General features: G+C 49.6%; 1 protein-coding gene across 4 annotated transcripts in view; it reads left to right on the top strand.

Annotated features, from left to right (window-relative positions):
- Jazf1 (JAZF zinc finger 1) overlaps window positions 1-18,503 on the top strand; it is a 303,737-nt gene that overhangs the window by 282,936 nt on the left and 2,298 nt on the right. For 3 of the 4 annotated variants that reach the window (XM_039108679.2, XM_063286691.1, NM_001400852.1), the window contains one exon: window positions 11,051-11,220. In XM_039108679.2, coding sequence (XP_038964607.1) covers window positions 11,051-11,220 — 170 coding nt within the window. Of the gene's footprint in view, window positions 1-11,050; window positions 11,986-18,503 lie in introns of those variants that run through there. The other variant, XM_063286690.1, reaches the window with a different exon arrangement.

The following is an 18,503-nucleotide window of genomic DNA, read 5'->3' as shown; positions in this document are numbered from 1 at the left end:
ACAACTGAACTCTTTCCCCAGCCTCTGAGGAAACCGTTTCTCCTCAGCTTTGTGGGTCGTTTGTCATTTCTTCCAGCCCAGTGCTTTGTAAATATTGCTGAAAACAGTAATGGTTCACAGCACCGACAGAGTACAGACTGGGTGGCAGACGTGAACTGAACACTTTGGATACACTCCGTCTCCAGGCTTCACAGCAGCCCAGTAAGCTTAGCCCCAGCATTATCTCCACTGTCCAGTGGGGAAAGGGAGGTCTAAAGAGGCTGCCAGATAGTAGCCAAATTTCACCCAGGCTGCTCCGGAGGCCTGGGCCTGGCTCCCATACTTTGGCTAGTTTTAGTTTTTGCAATAGTGCTGACCTGGTTTCATGGAAGAGGGTGTGTGTGTGTGTGTGTGTGTGTGTGTGTGTGTGTGTGTGTGTGTGTATCTGTCTGTCTGTGTGTCTGTGTATGTGTGCCTCTGTATATGTGGATTGTGTGTGTGTGTGTGTCTGTGTGTGTCAGTGTGTGTGTGTGTGTATCTGTCTGTCTGTGTGTCTGTGTATGTGTGCCTCTGTATATGTGGATTGTGTGTGTGTGTGTGTGTCTGTGTGTGTCAGTGTGTGTGTGTGTGTATCTGTCTGTCTGTGTGTCTGTGTATGTGTGCCTCTGTATATGTGGATTGTGTGTGTGTGTGTGTGTGTATCTGTCTGTCTGTGTGTCTGTGTATGTGTGCCTCTGTATATGTGGATTGTGTGTGTGTCTGTGTGTGTCAGTGTGTGTGTGTGTGTATCTGTCTGTGTGTCTGTGTATGTGTGCCTCTGTATATGTGGATTGTGTGTGTGTGTGTGTGTGTGTGTGTGTGTGAGAGAGAGAGAGAGAGAGAGAGAGAGAGAGAGAGAGAGAGAGGCTGTGTATGTGCCTCTGTGTATGTGGGAAGTGTGTCTGTGTGTGCGCACAAATGCTCTCCCCTTCTGGTACATACCCTGACATATTTCAATCCCTATTATCATCCTTTATTCTGTCATATAAAATGCCAGTGTCTCTTTAACTTTGCATTGTTACCAAATACCTAAATAGAGTCTAATGGCATACCATCCTTCAGTGTTGTCAGGCTCTGCATGGATTTCCTTCTGTCCCCAAGAAGGAGCTGAAGATTAGATCAGGCCAGGAATGAGCTGAAGCCTTCTATAAGTCATTGTATACACTACATACACACACACACACACACACACATACACACACACACACACACACACGAACTTTGAGCATGGAGGGTGTTGGAGGAGTCTGCTGGCACGTTTGTGCTCACCCACACTCTTCTCCCCAGAAGGCCCCAGCTCCTTTGCTGTACCATGCAGCTGCATTTCACTGGGTCTGGCCCAGCATACTGTCCCTATGAGTCACCTCACCCTCCATGGCATAGCCTAGCAAGCCAGCCCTCACTTTCAGGCTATAAGACTGGAAACTGTATTGGAAAGAGAACCCAACAGCTTGGGGACCTAACAAGTAAAGGACCCTAGTTCCCTGAGGAATTTTTTTCTTCCTTTAGTACTGGGGACTGAATTGAGGGCTTTTATGTGTGCAAGGCAGGCACTCTCTCCTCTGAGCCAGCCCTCTCCTCACTTTTTGGTTTATTTTGTTTTTAATCGTATGCTGGTGGGGAAGGGTGTCTGCACATGTGTGCAGATGCCCACAGACACCAGAGGCATCAAATACCACTGCAGCCAGGCCTTGAACCTGTGATCTTCCTGCCTCAGTCTCCCGAGTAGCTAGGATTATAGGCCTATGCCATCATGCCTGGCTGTGTGAACATTATGAAGAGAACAGTTCTGTGTGACTTGTGGCCGTTGCTTAAGACCATTCCCAGAGAACAAAGACAGACTGGAGATGAGGTGGAGAGTGTGAAAGTCCCAGAGGCAGCTCTGTGGTGACTGTCAGCGCCATCCACCGTCCACCTTCCCAAAGCAGAAGGACATGATAGCAGCTCTCTGCTCCCCCTCCTTTCTTCTGCTTGCCTTAGCTCATACCGTGGCTTGGTGATATCCTCTGAATAATTAAGGAAGGAGTTCTATGAGCTGAGGTACTGGTGGTCAGAAGCGGCTTCAAGGATTTGAACTTTCATGTAAGAAACTGTATTCTTCGTTAAAACACATAAGCACATGCCTGGAGCAGTTTCCTACATATTTCTGTGCCTTTCTGTCATTCCATGTCATTTTGTAAATGTCAGTCATGCCCTTATGAATTGAGTTCTAGGACACAGCCTGTCACTTGCAGATACTGCTGGAGCAGCCTTGGCTCAGGGACATTCATTAGGCTCTCTCACATGGCCTTAACAGCAGCAGAAAACCAAGGAGAAAAGTCACAATGGCGCCCCACTGTGGATGAGTGGCTTCTGGTGGCCAGTCCTAGAGAGGCAGGATGGTGTCATCTCTCATGACCTAGCGTTGCTTAAAGGGATATGAAGTTAAAGGGATATGAAGTTTTAGACACGGGATGGGACATCCCATGTGGGAGGGATGAAGGAGACAGTATTTTCCTACCCTCCCTGGACCCTTCCTGTCTCCTGACTCGGGTGAAAGCTAAGAAGCAGCACCAAGCCCTGCCCTGGAGGGGCCGGGCTGCACTCCCGCCAGGACACTGATGGGAACCACACTGCCAGCCCACAGGCCAGCCAGTTTGACTCCTAGGTGAGAGGAAAAGTGGGGAGGCCTGCTGTGAAGTCTTCAGAGAAAGAAAAGGATAACAAGGCACAATAATCAAGGCTTCATGAGAAAAGGCTGGGTTTTTTGGGGTTTTTTTTGTTTTTTTTTTTTCTTCTTCATGCTTCTTTTCCAAGAGCATGGCCACTTGTGCAGAGAGTATCTCACTGTTGCGTTGTGAGACTGCTTCAAGGTCCATTTCCCATTTTTAGATGGGATGTGGATAGCCTTGATCTTCACCTCACAGTAAACCTGGGGCCTTGAACCGTGGTGACAACCATCCTTCCCACTCTGCTACAGAGGGCGTTGATGAAGTTCTTAGCTTCCTCCATTAGCCCTTAGCCCTTAGGACCCTAGCTGGTAGCTGGGTGGCACTGTGGCTGTCTCCCCTTACACACTATGCAGCTGTGGAGTAGATCTTGTGACTTTTAGGAAGCTCTACTACTCAACAATCTTATGAAGTCTTATTTTGTTTCCTTTACCACAAACCATCACCAAGGACTGTGCCAGGGAACTGACATGTGCTTTCAGTTGGCACTGAGCCTGTGAGTCTCCCTGTCTGGCTTCCCTTGCCTTCCTCATTTGGGCCTTGGATTTGTGCTACTTTTCACCCAAGGAACAGCATTGCATGTGGAAAAGCCATGGCCCAGGGTCTGAAGGCCTGACTTTTGCACATTACCTTTGCATCTTATTTATTTACTTATACACAACACATCTGTTGTTTCTTCCTGTGTGCAAGCCCTCTAGGAATTCAGTCATGTAGACCTTTTATTGTAGGGAGAAAAAAAAACAACAGAAAAGATGAAAACACCTGTTAGGAGTCAGACATACTGTAAGGTCACACTAGGATGCATAAGTTGTACCCGCAGGACAGTGGCTTCTGTGGACAGGCCATTAGAGTGGACTTCATGGCAGAGATGATTTTGAGCTAGAATGAGCTTAAAGCTAAGATAAGTAAGCATCTGCCCTTGAGAGAAAATGAGAGAAAAGCACTCCCTGAGGGAAGCCAGTTGGCGTTTCATAGACACATGGTAAGTGTCATCACTGTAACTCCAATGAACAGTGGCTTGGTAGACTAGGAGAAGTTTAAGTGGCTATAGTAGAGGAGATAGAACATTGTTTAAATCACAAAGCACTGACTAATGTGAGCACTCAGCCAGGAATGTTTGAAATGGACTCATGCCATCCTATGGGCAGCGCAGCCAGAGAGACTCCTCGTTGCTCATGGAGAACCTTTTGACATCCCTGGCACCTATGGAGATCTTGTTCCCTCACACTGAAGCGAAAGTCACCCAAAGTAGTTAGAAAGAAGTCCCAGAGCTCCAAGGAGTCTCCACTCTCCACAGCAGTTTGTTTATGCAGTGCTTCTGAAGTAATGGGGAAGTTCCTGCACAGGCCGAGTGAGCTGGAACTGAGGCTGCGGGGAGTAGGAAGCAGTGAAGCTCGAAATCAAACTGACTCTCTCAGTGATCCAAAGAACACGGGCTGGAGCAGTGAGCTCATCATATATGTGGTATCTTAGAGATGGGATGTCTAACATTCAGAGACTCTGGTGAGAGATACGCAAATACAACACCATGAATACACCAGAACCACTGGCATCTGTGTGGCTGGCACAGGCAGCATGTGAACTGTATCTCAGTAAAGCTCTTAGATCTTTGCCACTGACACTTCCGAATGCAGGAGTTTAAGTAAAAATGACCCTGCAACAACAGGTGGCAGCTTCTCACAGCCCTCAACAGCTGATACAGGAGGTGAATTCTCAGGGTTGCGGAAACCAGGCACCAAGCAGGGCCTAGGGTCTGGTTCTGGTTCTCAGGACACAGCTAAGTGCAGAGCCAGCCCACGTGACAAGAGTCAAGCTCCTGCCAGCTGGCAGGTGGCGTCACATCACTGGGATGAACAGGGTGCCACCTGGGTTCAGGACAGGTCATCCTGGACAGCTGCACTGACACCACCTCACCCTAGTGTATGGGTAGGCGTGGGCATGGGGTCCAGCACAATGGCGTCAAAGACAACAGCAACACAGACTTGTCAGCTCCTGAGGGAGATGAGACCAGTACATGACAAAGACCCCAAAGGAGTGAGACACCACAACCAACACAGCTCTTACAACAGAAACCACTGCACTGGGGCTCACTACACTTTCATGGTGTTAGTCCATGGTCATTAGTGGGAAGTAGACAGGCAAGATCTAGCAGTCAACTGAGAGCTTTACATCCTGACTGGCTGGCAGCAGGTAGGGACAGACAGGCAGACAGACAGACAGGGAGGCAGGCAGGCAGGCAGACAGGTGGATAGATAGACACTGACTGACTCTGGGCCTGGTGTAGGTTTTAAAACCTGAAAACTCACTTCTAGTGACACACCTTCTCAACCACGCTACTCGACCAAGGCCATGTCTCCTAACCCTCCCCAGAAGTGTCACCAATGGATGACTACGCATTCTAATATAAGGGCCTATGGGGACCATTCTCATTCCAATGATCAAATTCTACTCCCTAGCCCCCGTAGCCATATCACAATGCAAAATGCATTCAGCCCAACTCAAAAGGCCCTCATAGTCTTCCACAAAATATACAATACCATTCCAAAAGGGAATAAATGGGGCATTGTGAGAAAATACTGGACCGAAGCAAAACCAGCAGAGCAAACTTCAGGTCCTTCTCTATTTCTGATGCAAAAGACATGAATGGCTTTTCCTTTCCAGCGTTGCTGAGTATAGCACAGTGCTCTCCCTCGGGCTGATTCCATTCCTAGTCTGCCACTGTACTGGGCAGATCCCATGACTCTGGCATCGCCAACATATTACTGTCTCCTTTACAAACCTGGATTTACCTTCACAGCTTCAGCTCAGTGGTAGAGCACTTGCCGAGCAAGCACAAGGCCCTGGGTTCGGTCCCCAGCTCCGAAAAAAAAAGGAAAAAAAAAAAAAAAAACATCATGGTCAGGCTTAGCTCAGCCCCTGCTACAATGATCTGCTGTGTTACTATTCTTATAAAGAGACACATGACCAAGGCAACTCTTGTAAAAGAAAGCATTCAATTGGTAGATTCCTTGTAGTTTTGGGGGTTTAGTCTATAACAACTATGGTGGGATTCAAATATACATGGCACTGGAGCAGTAGCTGAGAGTTTAACATCCTGGTCTGCAGGCAGCAGAGAGAGAAACTGGGCCTATAGTGGGCTTTGAAACCTCAAACCCACTCCCAGTGACATCCCTCCTTCACCAAGGTCACACCTATTCCAGCAAGGCCATGCCTACTTCTACAAGAATCAGATTTTAAAAGCAAAACTAAGGGCTGGACCAGTGAGATGGCTCGGCTAGTAAGAGTGCTGGCTGTACAGGCCTGGCCACTCAGGGTCAATCCCCAGAACCCACAGAAACAAGAAAGCTGAGTGTGGCCGTGCACAGCTGTAGCTCCAGCAAGGTCTGAGTCAGACAGGGTTGCCTAGACGCTCCCAGTGGGGAGTGTCAGAAACCAGGGAGACTGTCTCGACAAGGTGAACATAGCAAACCAGCTTCCACGAGTTGTCCCTGATCTCCACACATGCTGCTATACACATGGCATGTACACCCTACTGTTACACACACCCAAATAGTCAACCCAGAAGTGACAGCCACACAGAGTAGCCTTGAGCTCATACCCAGGGTCACAGCAAGCAATGGAGAATTGGTTTAAACAACAGAGAACAGTGAGAAGAGCATTTGTTCTCCAAGCACAGAGGCCAGAGTTCAAGACCCCAGCACCCACATAGAAAGGTAGGCATGGTTGTTCATGCCCGTAACCTCAGCTCTGGGAACAGTGGGCAGTAGATCCTGATAGCTTTATGGCCAGCCAGCGTAGCCAATTCTTCCGGTTCAGTGAGGAACCCTGTCATAAAGGAGTATGGTAGAGAGCAATAGAGGACATCCAGTGTCTGACACACACACAACACACACACACACACACACACACACACACACACACACACACACACACACGGGCATGAACAACACATACAATTGGAGGTTGAAAATTTGAATAGGGAGTTTCCAGAAAGATAGAAGACAGAGAACCTTGAGAAAGGGGGTTACATGGTGGGAGACACACAGGGACGTCCAGGTCAAGGTGAGGCCAAACCCCAGGGTAGAAGCCACCAAGGCCCGGCCTGGTGGCTTAGGTCAAGATTAGAACCAGAGTGGTGGTGACTTATGATGAACAGCAACAAAGCCAGGAGAGGGAAGGTAAGGTGGGAGCCGGGGATGAGTTTAAAGAGAGGAGGCTTCCCATTCTGTTGGAGACCGATGGCATTGAATCTGTGAAAGCAGCGTTTGGATAGTGTGAGACACGGGCCCTGGAGTCAGACTGTAGGTACTTCCCCAGGTCTTCACAGAGGTGCAGTCACTCTGCCTCACAGCGTGAAGTCCTATGAAGAGAGTTTAACCAGATGTGGTTGTCCACACCTGTGATCTCGGCACTCTGGAGGCTGAGGCAGGAGGATCACATGTTGCAGGCAAAGCTGAGCTACATAGTAAGAACCTGTCTCAAAAATAAATTAAATAGAAATGATTGTTTATGAAATAAACAAACCTTGATAGACATACTCTCGAGTCCAAACCAGGAAGCAAAGCGAGGTCGCCTTCATTCTTTTCCAGCTGCCCTGACCAACTGAGCCACTGTGTCTTGCTGGCCTGTCCGCCTGCCTGCTTCTCTCCTAGCTTCTCCCTCTAAAGTCATTTTATATAGCTTATTTTAGATATATTTATTTGGCATAGTCTCAGACTAGCCCTGGAACTTAGCCCCCTCCTCCTCAGCCTCCTGTACCAAGACTTCAGGAGTTCTGGTGTGTACATCAGCCAGCCTCCTCCTCCACTTCCATGGAGCAGGGTCGGTCTGACAGCCCAGGACAGCCAGCACAGCTAAGCACAGCACCTCGCTGTCACACCCAGGTTTGTTTCATAGGCACTGTGATCGGTTTTCGACTTACCTGTCTTAAAAATATTTCCTTTGTTGCTTTAAACCAAATGTTTATTTTTCAATTTTTGTTGCACATGTACAGGTGTTTGCCCGCACCTCTTGCGTGCAGCGCCTGTGGAGGCCGGGAGCGGGCACCAGAGCCCTGAAACTTGCCATGTAGATGCTGGAAATTGAACCCAGATTCTCTAGAAGAGCCAGCCGGTGCTCTTAACCACTGAGCCGTCTCTCCAGCCCTTTAAAATGTTAAAGCTCACCACTAAGAGTAAAGCTGAGAGAATTTTGTTGAAAGTTGTAGAATTTGGCTGTAATTAGCACTTACAGATGAGTATTTTATTTTAGAAATGCACTCTGGCTTAGTTATTTGACAGTTTTTAATATTTGTTAAGTAGATCTACAGGTAGAAACATTTAACAGTAAGCAAATACAAGTAGTTCTTAGAGGTTTCTCGGTATGGTAGCATGTGCCTCTAATCCTAGTGTGGAGAGTTCAAAGCCAGCCTGCTCTGCATAATGAGCTCCAGGCTAGCGAGGACTACATAGTGAAGCTCTGTCACAAAGACAACCCATCCAGATGGCGACATCCTGCCCTTGCAAAGGACCCAGGTTCAGGTCCAAGAACCCACAGCAGCTGGTTCACAACTACCTGTTACTCCTGTCTCACACCCCTCTTGGCCTCTGAGGGCATCACACGCTGGTGCTTGCACCCACATAAAAACGCACATATACACAAAAATAAAAGTAAGTCTTTACATTTGCCCACCAAATGAGCAAACACGAAGAACAGAGCTTGCCTGGATATGGCAGAGCAAGTCTCCAATAGCAGCACTCAGGGCATGAAGGCGTGAGTTCAAACCCAGCCTGGGTTACCTAGCAAGAGCTTTTAGGTTTCTGGGTTGTTTGTTTGTTTGTCTGTTGAAGCTGGGGCTGGGGGATGGTGCAGTGGCTAAGGGTGTATACTGCCCACACAGACGACCTGAGCTCTCCTCCCGGCACCCACACTGGAAAGCTTACAACTGCCTCTAACTCAGGGGATCTGCCATCCTCCTCTTGGCCTCTGCGGATACCCACTCATATGCACATACAAACACACAGACATTCACATATACATATGATTAAAAAATAAAATAAATCCTTAAAAACAAGAGGACTTGCTGCGTAGTGGGCCCCAGAGTTCAGATCCCAGTGCAAGACAAGCCAGCCATGTCCACCATTACGGAGATGATATGTCTGCCTGAACCAGTACCACTGCTGCTCAAAGATCAATACTAATATTGATATACAATATTAATATTATGACCTGAGCAATAAAGACATGGCACGTGGGTGTTCTGGAAAGGCTGGCTTGTTCATTCAGACGCCACAAGTGCGTTTGGAACTACAAAGGAGGATCAGGGCTTTCTATAGCAGCAAATGGCTGTGCAGGGAGGTGAGAGAGGAGAGTGGAGGAGGAAGGACGAGGTTGGAGATGACGCTGTGGCCCATGGGAACAAGTGGCAGAGACAGCAGGGCTTGGTAATGGCGACATGAGGTCTGCGACATGGCGGCTGTGAGCAGGTGCGTGAGGTTAGGGGAACGAACGCCTTGATACTTTTCTCATGTGAGCCACAAAACTGATTTCTTTTCAAACCGTTGATGACCACCTGTAGGCGTTTCCAGGCTGTCCTGTGGGGTGTGACAGCGATTCCAGGCTGTCCCTCAGAGTGTGACAGTTTTTCCTTCTAGCTCCACTTATTTCCCAAACTGGAAATGCCACATGAGCAACCGCGGTCCAACCCTTCTGTTCCCATGGCCTGCCCTGGGCCTCTGTGGCAGGGGCATAAAGGTGGAACTCCATCCCCGGAAAGATGAGGGCTGCTGGTTTCCCATGTAGCACATCTGGTTAAACCACATCTTGTGGAAATATTAATGACCATCAGTGTTCACATTGCTGAAGTCTTGTCTAAGACACGCAAAGAAATGCCGCTTGCCTGGGATCACAGAGCTTGTCAAGGGCAGCATGTGGACTGGCCTGTGCCCCAGCCTGGACCCACCTGCACTGGGGACACTGCCGAGCCAGTGCTGACAGGGCCTGGCTTCTGTGGACTCCTTCCTGCCTTTTCCTTTTTTATGATGATGATATGGATGGTGGGGGCCATCTTCATGCAAGCACATAACAGAGTTCGAGCACATAACCCTTACTCCTCCCCCCTTCCCCTCTCTTAGTTCCTGAACTGCCTTTGTTTATTTGTTGGTATTTGTAAACACGCAGCCCTGTCCTTCCTGGACCTTTTCAACTTTCAGCCTCAGATGGTGGTGGTGTTGGCTGCTGGCTCAACTGCTCTTCCAACAGTCTTATTAATGCCTATGAAAACGAAACCCAATAGAAGTGCCAGTATTTGGTGTGGAAATCGATGTTACAGAGAGAGCTCGTGAAGCACCGAGGCCCCTGGTGCAGTTTACCCTCACACCTGGGGGATGAATTTCACAACTGTAATTGCTACCATATAATTCTTATTAATGTTGTGCTGTAATTCCTATTTATTCCATGGGGCTTGTAAATGCATTAGGACTTGTCAACATATTATTTTACACTGTTTATGATCGGTAGAATTATGTCCTTCAGGGTCGTATTGTGCAAAAGTGCAAAATAAATGGCTTTGGGCCTCCCTCATTAAAGAGAGTAAAATAGGAGCACTGTTGATGTGGCTCTCCATCCCCGCTGTCCTGAGCCAGGAAAGCCGAGTCTTAATTCTGGGCAGAGCCCCTTCATCTTTAGGGATATAAGGGATTCATCTTCCATTCTGAGTAGCCATTCAACAAGTCAGGCCTGCTGGGAAGTGTGTGGCTAGAAGGCAGATGAGATAAATGGGTGAGAAAGGAGTGTTTTCTCTCTGGGAAGCCAGACCTGCACCTCAGCGCTCTTGACGGTTGGAGCCTGCCTCCGGCTCACAGTAGCCTCTGTAAGGGATCCGGCATGCATCCCCGTAAGGCGGACACCTAAAAACCCGTCTGAAGCACAGTTCCCTCCCAGAGCTGTTTGTGTTTTCTAGACTAGGAGAGCAGAAAACTAAGGGACAGAGTTCTCGCCAGTGTGTCCAGTCTAGCTTGTACGTGTATTGAGGGGGTCTGTCATTATTGTCTATTTGTGCTTGGGCCCCAGAGCCGGCCTGGTCCCTTTACAGCCGTGGGCAGTCCTATCTATAATCTCATCACACAATGAAGTCCTTGTTCTACCAGGTCCTAGCTGTGGATTGCTGGGAAGCTTTTAACCTGGTCTTTTCTCCCTGGGAGTAACAGCAACCCATCTGGGTCTAGAATGCCCTCTCCTTGTGCACCTATGACTCCCACTATTGCTAGGCCTCCTGTCCTTCAGCTGGCCTGTCAGGAGGTGGCAGCTTCTGACGGCCTTGCACGTCTGTCTCCTCTGCTCCACAGGCAGCGAGTATGACGAGGAAGAGGTGGACTATGAGGAGTCAGACAGCGACGAGTCCTGGACCACAGAGAGTGCCATCAGCTCTGAAGCAATCCTCAGCTCTATGTGCATGAATGGAGGGGAAGAGAAGCCTTTTGCCTGTCCAGTTCCTGGGTGTAAAAAGAGATACAAGGTAAAGGAAAGTCTCTTCTCTCAGTGTAACTGCTTGGCCAAGAAGGGCTATAAAATAGCTGTCCTTCACAGTTCTGAAGAGTGCCTGCCTGTGACCAGGGACAGACACCTCATAGCCCATGCTCATGAGTGCAAGGGCCTCATGAACAAGTGCCCTCTGGTGAGCACTGGCTGGGGTTCTGGATAATTGGCAGACTCTCTCCTTCTCTGACCTGGGTGGGAAATTAAAGTCAAAGCACTCTTTTGTCAGAGGCCTCTGGATTTGATGCCTGTCAGAATGTTCAGTGCAGGGGCTGGAGTATCCAGGGTAGAGATGGGGATTAGCAGGCAGGAGGGACTCCATTCCACCCAACACCACAGAAACAGAACAAGGACTATGTCAGCCCACTTATTTGCAAAACACTCTTTTCAGTGGCTAGATTTCCAGGTGGCTGGGCCTGTAAAAGCCTCAGCCAGTTTACAGAGCCTTCTGGAAAACAGGGTTGGGCGTTTACCTTCCAGCTGGGCAGTTCTTGCCCCCTCCTGCCTCCCCATAAAAGACCAGGAGAAGAAAATGCTTTGATTTTCACTCCAGCATCTCCTCGCCCACCTGCTGTGTCTAACAGTCCTAACACTAGGTGACTTGGGTAGCTGCTGGTACTAACTTGTCTACTGAGAAAACTACTAAGAACAGAACAGTAAAAGAAAGCATCAAGGAGAATTGTGTGCAGGAAGTCCCCACAGGTGTTAGCAGCTCTTTAAAATCAACTGTGGTATAAACAAGAAACCCCCAAAAATGCCTGGTAGACAGCACACCAGCTTACCCTGTCTGTGCCGACTGACTATTTTTAAAGGCTTGAAAACTGGTAGCATGCGTACATCTCACACTGCTCCTTAACTATGTGACTCTGAACAACTGTTAGTATTTTAATCTCACTATTAGAAAAGCAGAAACCCCCAACAGCCATCACAAAGGTGAGGGAGCCACTCTGCTGCTCCAGGACTGGTAGACCAGATGGCCTACAAGCAAAGCTAGGACAGAGACCTATCAATTTTAGAAGGGCTGCTCAGTCCAGGTCATCACACATCACAGAACACACATGCACAGTTTCCATAGCCAAGCTTAGAGGCACAGAGAAGAGGGGCCTCAGAGAGTAACAGCATAATATGCCAAAGGACAAAGATAGGCAAGAGCGAGCGGCCCAAGGGCAGCTCTCCCTGCAGGAAGGCTCTTCTGTCTCAGATTGACAGTGACAGCTGGGCAGGGAATGTCATCGTTGTCCTGCCCATGCTAGACCCGTTCTCTCCTCATCAGCTCTCTTTGAACCATGGCCGTGTCTCCAGTGCCTGAGCAGTGTAAGCAGAGCCTTGCACACCAGCAGTGCTAAGGACGGGTCTAAGGAATAATCACATCAAGGGGACCTCAGGAGGAGGAGGAGGAGGAGGAAGGGTGGGGCATTCTTTATTCTTTTTAGGTCCCTAGCAGTTTCCTCTCATTATCTATGCCTGAGTTCACGTGGCACACAAGTGTTCTCTCCTTTTAAGGCCAAGAGCAAACTTACTGACTCTGTGCTGCAGGAGCTTGGGGCACATCGGGGATGACAGAGGCAGGTCGGAGGCTCTCGTGGCCGTGAGGGAAGTGTTTCCCTCGCTGACTCAAATGCCAACTGAAGAGGCAGCACAGAAGACACCCAGCCACTCCTCCCAGGAAGGTGCTGAGCTTGCCCATGGTTGTAGAGCAGCAGAGCTGTCTTGAGAGAATTCACTCACCCTCACTGTGTGCCTAGACACTGGTACTGGCAAGAGGCAGTAACCAGCTGGTGTCTCTGGAATCAGGCAGAATCCAGAGGGGCAGCCAGATTGTTTATTCCCAAGAACAGTCAGCTTTAATTTTATGCTTCACTCAGCAGGGGTCTCTGATGAGTTACTCTCATTGGCCACTCACTCAGGAATAGCACGCGTCACTCACTCCTTCGAGGTCCCTAGGCTTCACAGTAAGAGTGAGAAGTGAGAAGGGACCCAACAGGAGGGCATAGTGCCCGCATTTCCTTTGCTAGGATGTCCCCTTCAGAACTCTGCAGAGGAAGAAAAATACCTGCCCTGCCAATAACTGATAAAAGATAGGCTAAAAAACCCACAGAGTTTATTAACATGGATGTCTCATGTATGTGCACAGAGGAAACAAGGGAGGGGTGAGTGAGCAGTTTTCAGAGATGGTTTTGAGTCCCAGCTTGTGGCACCTTCCTACAAAGAACTGAGTTTAGAGACTTGACGGCAAAGCCAACACATACAGTACACAATGGCCAGCACACGCACAGGGCACAGGGAGACCAATGGCAGGGCACAGGGAGACCAGTGGCCAGCACACGCACAGGGCGTGGGAAGTGAATGGCCAGCACACGCACAGGGCGTGGGAAGTGAATGGCCAGCACACGCACAGGGCGTGGGAAGCGAATGGCCAGCACACGCACAGGGCATGGGAAGTGAATGGCCAATAAAGCATTGCTGGCAGACTCTGGTTCCATGTCCAGGCCACCAAGTGTGTGACTTCAGTGATTGCCCTTTATTCTCCCCAGAAGAGGAAGCCGACAGATAGGGAGAGCAGAGAGCTTGTCTGCCCAACAGTCTTGGCAGAGCTGTGCTCAGGTCGCCATGATCTGGGCCCCATCCGTTCCTGTCTCCTTCAGCGCCTCCTGCTGTACCTCTGCCTGCCAGGCTCCCAGTGCCCACTCTACACTGGGCTGTCACCTGACCCAGTTCTCTGGGGGTGCTGGCTGCTCTGATAGCCCACGGTGCCCGCCTAGGCACCCAGCACAGTCCCCTGATGTGGTGAATAACCTCAGAGCCGAGTAAAGACAGTGCCTGGAGAAGGGGTGCCTGGCTCTCCGCACCCGACACCCTGGCACGGCACAGCACGGTCTTGGTAGAAGTGGAGGAGGTGGAGGAGGAGGAGGAGGTGGAGGAGGAGGAGGAGGTGGGGGGTGGTGATGGTGGAGGTTGTGGTGGTGGAGGTGGAGGTTTTCATCCAAATCCCTCCTTGCTTCCTGCCAAACACTGACACCTCCCCTCTCCTCCCCTCTCCTCCCCTCCCCTCCCCTCCCCTCTGTGCAGCTCTTCTGCTTTGGAGTCAAAGAGCAGAGCCCCACACCCTACCCCACCTCACTGCAGCCTCTCTCTTGGAAAAAGTGTAAAAACGAGTCCAAGTGCTCAGTTTTCCCCTTTGGTGAGTTGCACCTCTCGTGGTGAGGGTTAAGTTTTGTGACTTAAGAAACGTGAAACAGAGCATGTCCCCTCACAGGTGTCCCTGTGGAGACTACAGCAGACAGACAGACCAGCGTGGGCAGTGAATCCACTCCAGAGCTTGGGGTATTCCCATAAGGGATTCCTTCCCATCCCTCAGAAGCCCTGCTGGGGTGAGAGTGACAGGAGCTTGGATCTCCTGGATCTAGAGCTGGGCTGGAGATGGCACAGCCATTAAGAGAACTTTCTGCTCCTCCAGTGGACCTGAGTGTGGGCCCCGTACTCATGTCAGGCGGCTCACAAGGGCCTAGAACTAACTCCACGTGGCCCGTGAGAGCACATCACACAGGTGCCCGAGAGGCAGACAAGGGGAAATTGTGAGACTCATTGGTTGTCACCCCAGCCCCAGGTTGAGTCTCTGCCTTAAGGCAGTCAGGCCAAGAATAAAAAAAAGAGTAGCTACAGACCTGCTCTGGCCTCCGTATACCCAGCACACACACACACACAAACACACACATACACACACACACACACACACACACACACACACACACACACACACCCCTCATAAACTGATCAGTCCACTGTGGTTAAGTCTTCCCCACTGCTGCCTGGGAGCTGCTGCCCTGGCTTCTCTGGACGCTCTGAGAATGCTTCCAAATGTGCAACTGACTTCGTTCTTCCCGGACTAAAGCTATCTAAGGGAGTTGTGTTTTCAGAAACAGCCAGGAAAGGCCACAGAACTTGCTGGATCCATGCCCCACTCCTGGTAAACTGCGTCTGGGTTCCTGTGGGTCAGGTTTTAAATGCCCGGCTTCCAATCTTCCCTGGCCTAACTAGGCTGCAGTTGCTCTGCCCTTTTGCTTCTGTTTGGACCCAGTTCGTCGGTTAGTTTTATGACTGAACTTGACACAAGCAGAGTCATCAGAGAGGAGGGAACCTCAGTTGAGAACACACCTTGATCCGGGGAAGGCAAGCCTGTGGGAATTTTTAAATTAGCAATCGATGAAGGGAGGGGATAGCACCATTGCGGCTGGTGCTGGCCCTTGACTGGTGCTCCAAGGTTGTGTGTAAAAGCAGGCTGAGCAAGCCATGGGAGCATCCTAAGCAGCGCCCCTCCATGACCTCCGCATCAGCCCCTGCCTCCAGGTTCCTGCCCTGTGTGAGTTCTGCCCTCCCAGCTTTTGCTGATGGACTGTTCTATGGAGCCCTCCCCAGATGGTTTCATGGTGTTTTACCATGATAGTAACCATCACTAAGACACCACCTTCCAACAAGACCGTGGGAGCAGGACAGGAACCGTCCGTTAAAAGCCCTCACCTCAGACTCACTCAGCATAAGGAGGGCACAGCAGGTAAACGAGATGCACTCAGCATCCATAACCCAGAGAACAACTTTCTCCACATCAGATTCAGGAGTTGAATTTTCCACGCTTTGGGGGAGTTCTAGGGAGTAAATCTGGACAGGCAAGTACTCCATCACTGACCTACAAACTGGGAGGTTTTTTCTTCTAAATTGTCATTCTCCCCCTTCCTCTCTCCCTCCCTCCCCAAACATGGTACCCACATCTTGTCTTAGTTAGGGTTACTATTGCTGTGATGTAACACCATGACCAAACACAACTTGGGGAGGAAAAGGTAAATTTCTAACTACACTTTCATGTAATAGTTTATCATCAAAAGCAGTGAGGGCAGGAACTCAAGCAGGGCCAGAACCTGGAGGCAGGAGCTGATGCAGAAGCCATGGCGGGGTGCCGCTTACTGACTTGTTTTCCATGGTTTGTTCAGCCTGCATTCTTAAGAGGCTAGACCCACCAGTCCAGGGGTGGCCCCACCCACAATGGGCTGGGCCTCCCCACATCAATCTTTAAGAGAAGGCCCTTCAAGCTTGCCTACAGCCCCATCTTAAGAGCATTTTCTCAACTGCTTCCCTCCTCTCAGGTAAGTCTAACTGGTGTCAGGTTAACATAAACCTAGCCGGCACAACCTCCACTTATTTTTTTCTCAGCTCTTAGTTGACAGAGATTGTCACCTGGTTATAGCTGATCTAAGACCCCAGGCTGGGGCTAAGGCCACTGGGCAGTGCGTCTGGGCTGCCTGTAGAGCTGGTACCGTCACCAATGGCCTGCACTCCAGGTAGAACAGCTTTGTCAGTGAGGGGCGGCCGCCTAGGCTTCCCTGCCATCACAGTCGGGCTGTATGAACCTGCTCCTCCAAGCTATGGCTCCCGACATGCCTCTTAGCAAAATATGGTGTGTTCAGCCCGAGGCAGGAAGCTAAAGACAAAAGACCCAGAGCCAGGCATGTATGTGGGCAGAACCCATTTGTTTTGATTTACTCAGGCCAGACCTGAGAACAAGTATAGCCGCTTGCCCCCGGCTTCAGTCATGCAAGGTTCTACCATACAACATTACTGCAAATCCAAAATGGTGGGACAGCAGCCATGTTTTTAACAGCAATGTCCTCAGCCTCTTCCAATAGTGAGGTGCATGTCGTGAGGTGACATTAAACATTCACGCTGCAATACTTGGCACCATGGACCAGGCAGGCATCGTGATGTACTCCAAATCACACAGGAAACACAGTTCCCTGAAGCTCGAGGCGTCTGAAAGGGGCCTCTGGAGTACAGTTGCTAAGGGCCGGCTTCCTTACCCTTTCAGTAACCAGTGCTCAGCACCAGCGGTCACCCTGCCATCTGCTCCGTCCTCTCGAGACACTGAGATTCCCAACCCCTCCTCCGCTCTTTCTTAACCTCTGGAGCCTCTCAGGCTTAAGCAGATGACAGTGTCAGCTGTCCAGTTTGCTAAACTGGTAAAAGGATCGTACAGTATGTGAACTAGTGAAGTAGTAAAACCAATGGCTGGGAAGCATTCTGCTGTGTTTTAATTATTATTTAATTGTTGAGGATTTTTATAAAATTTACCCTTAATAGAGGATTAAAATAATATCCTGTGTCTGGATGGAGATTCTAGAACTATCCCCAGCATAGCTAGTGTACGTGATGAATAGAGGAGTGTGGTTTTTAACCACGCCGGGCGACACACGGCAGCTGGGTGTTCTTTTCCACGAATTCCACTGAGAACAGTTAGCCGCAGCACCCAGGGAAGGAAAGTCATTCTCACTATAGTCTGGAAAGTGTATTTCATCTAATTATAAAGCTGACCCTGTGCGTTGTAGTGCAGAGTCTAGGGGATGCAATGTTAAGGGGAAGCAAGTTTAGCAAAAGCAAAGGTGTAGCAGCTGTTAGCACGAGAGACAACTGAAAAGGAAGTCTTAAGACGTGTACATGGCGTATACAGAGTGTGCTAGATCAATGTTAGCAGCCTAGTTAAAATGCACACACTTAGGAAGGAGACTTCAGTAAACTGTGCATGCAACCTAAAGCCATGGCCCAGTGCTGCTTTCGTTACCATAGCATGGTGTGCGGTTGTAAAAGACGCACTGCAGGTATCATCTCAACTAGGACATCCTCAATTATGTGTCTCCAAGTGTCTGTGTGCACGTGCAGGCCTCTGCTGGGGCCAGAAGAGGTGTGAGATTCCCGGGCAATTGTGCGAAGCCCCATGTGGCTTCTGGGGCACTCTGCTAATCTGAACATCCAGATTCTTATCTGTTGCTAAGAAATCCACTCAGCATGCTGTTTCTCATGGGACTGACTGGATATAAAGGTTTAAATGCATAGTTTGCAATGCAGTCCATCATCAAAAGCAGTGCCCACGGGCTGTGAGGCAGAGCCAGCTAATTCCGTGCGTTCCCAGGTGAGGCCAGCAGGGAACTTACCACCGCTATGTCTTTTCAATCGGCCCTACCCAATTTTTTGTGTTCTTTAGAAAGATATGTCATTGGCCATTCTGAAATATTCACAGGATTTCCAATTAATTCTCTTCCAAGCCAAAAACTGTAGTAACTGAGAAGCAAGGCTTAGGGAAACAACTTTCTTACAAATACCTGGTCTGCACAGCCCAGGACCAGCAAGCTCACGCAAAGCCCACCCTCTGGATGTCATCCAGGAGCTGCTTTGCTGGAATCTGACCCACACTGAGGTTTGCACAAGTGTGACAGCACA

The sequence above is a fragment of the Rattus norvegicus genome, chromosome 4 (assembly GCF_036323735.1).
Source record: "Rattus norvegicus strain BN/NHsdMcwi chromosome 4, GRCr8, whole genome shotgun sequence".
Lineage (NCBI taxonomy): Eukaryota > Metazoa > Chordata > Mammalia > Rodentia > Muridae > Rattus > Rattus norvegicus.
Note: the sequence above shows the minus strand (reverse complement) of the source record. Positions and strands in the feature narration are given on the sequence as shown.